The sequence below is a fragment of the Otolemur garnettii genome, unplaced genomic scaffold (genome assembly GCF_000181295.1).
Source record: "Otolemur garnettii isolate 467f Iridium unplaced genomic scaffold, OtoGar3 scaffold00152, whole genome shotgun sequence".
Lineage (NCBI taxonomy): Eukaryota > Metazoa > Chordata > Mammalia > Primates > Galagidae > Otolemur > Otolemur garnettii.
In genome coordinates, this window is record NW_003852547.1 from 1,484,798 (window position 1) to 1,486,313 (window position 1,516).

General features: G+C 39.7%; 1 protein-coding gene across 1 annotated transcript in view; it reads left to right on the top strand.

Moving 5' to 3' along the window:
• Window positions 1-1,210, top strand: part of LOC100954039 (60S ribosomal protein L26-like) — a 12,562-nt gene extending 11,352 nt beyond the window's left edge. The window contains exon 2 of the mRNA XM_003799494.3: window positions 719-1,210. Coding sequence (XP_003799542.1) covers window positions 727-1,164 — 438 coding nt within the window. The 5' untranslated portion in view covers window positions 719-726 and the 3' untranslated portion in view covers window positions 1,165-1,210. The remainder of the gene's footprint in view (window positions 1-718) is intronic.
• The last annotated feature ends 306 nt before the right edge of the window (window positions 1,211-1,516 follow it).

Sequence of the window (1,516 nt, forward strand, 5' to 3'; positions counted from 1 at the left end):
GCTGAGAATTTCTGGAGGTCACAAGCCAGTGCTTCTCCAAAAATTGTGGATGTTTTGCCACTCCTGTGGCAACCTGGTCCATGTGTACTGGATTGTAGTTTCCATGTCTGGTCTCTCCCACTGGAAAGCAGTCTCTGGCTTCCTGGAGCCAGTCTTATACGGAAAAAGGCATCTTTTAAGTCTAGGCAAGTGGGCCACTAGGCTTCTGCTGGCAGCAGACTCAGCAGAGTATAGGGATTAGGCACAGTAGGATACAGTGTTACAGTTACACCATTTACTGCAGAATTTTCATCTTAGGTTTTTACTTTTCTTGATGTAGCTATATAGATATATAGACACAGTAGATAACATTTAATACTGCACAAATGTTTCCAGTGTAGCCAACAGGTGACCTTTGTTGAATCTTAAGGCTCCAGAGTAAATATAACTACTGTATATAATTCTATACTCTTTGGCCAGTGTCTTAGTCCCATTTAACAGATCCATTTTGTAAAATAGTTATGTCTTATTTTATAAGTTGACAGTACAAACAAGGCTGGGATTTAATTTAAAGAGGCCATAGCCTCTTTTCTCTTTGAATCATTTTTCTCTCTCCAATTTCTCTCTTTACTAAAGACAAATTATAGTAGAACTAACTTATTTGTCAAAATAAACTGTACCAAGAACCGGAAACAACCTATAATTCTCTTCCCTTTTGTGGCCATCACCTGAGAGGCAGCGGCCAAAATGAAGTTCAATCCCTTTGTGACTTCGGACCGAAGCAAGAACCGCAAAAGACATTGCAATGCACCTTCCCACATTCACAGGAAGATTATGTCTTCCCCTCTTTCCAAACAGCTGAGACAGAAGTACAATGTTCAATCCATTCCCATCTGGAAGGATGATGAAGTTCAGATTGTCCGGGGACATTATAAAGGTCAGCAGATTGGTAAAGTAGTCCAGGTTTACAGGAAGAAATATGTCATCTACATTGAGTGGGTGCAGCGAGAAAAGCCTAATGGCACAACTGTCCATGCGGGCATTCACCCCAGCAAGGTGGTTATTACTAGGCTTAAACAGGACAAAGACTGCGAAAAGATCCTTGAACGAAAAGCCAAATCTCGCCAAGTAGGAAAGGAAAAGGGCAAGTACAAGGAAGAAACAATTGAGAAGATGCAGGAATAAAATAATCTTATATGCAACTTTCATTAAACACTGCTTAAATGAAAAAGAAAAACAAAATAAACTGTACCTTCAGTATACTGGGTCTCATTATTTGCATAAAGTACAATAAGAATAATTATTGGCCATCTAGGCATTTCTTTCCTCTAAAATTGGCTTTTTGAAACTTTTTATAAGGAATCTCAGGCTGGACTTTCTTGAATGCCTTTCATGAGCCCAGGTTTCATCTGTGCTATTAGATACCTGTATGCCATTCCGATTTCCAGACCCATCCGCAAGTGACCTTCATTACTTAGCACAGATCAGGAAATGTTACTGATGGGTATCTGGCCAGTTTTCCAAAGGGCTTTTTTTA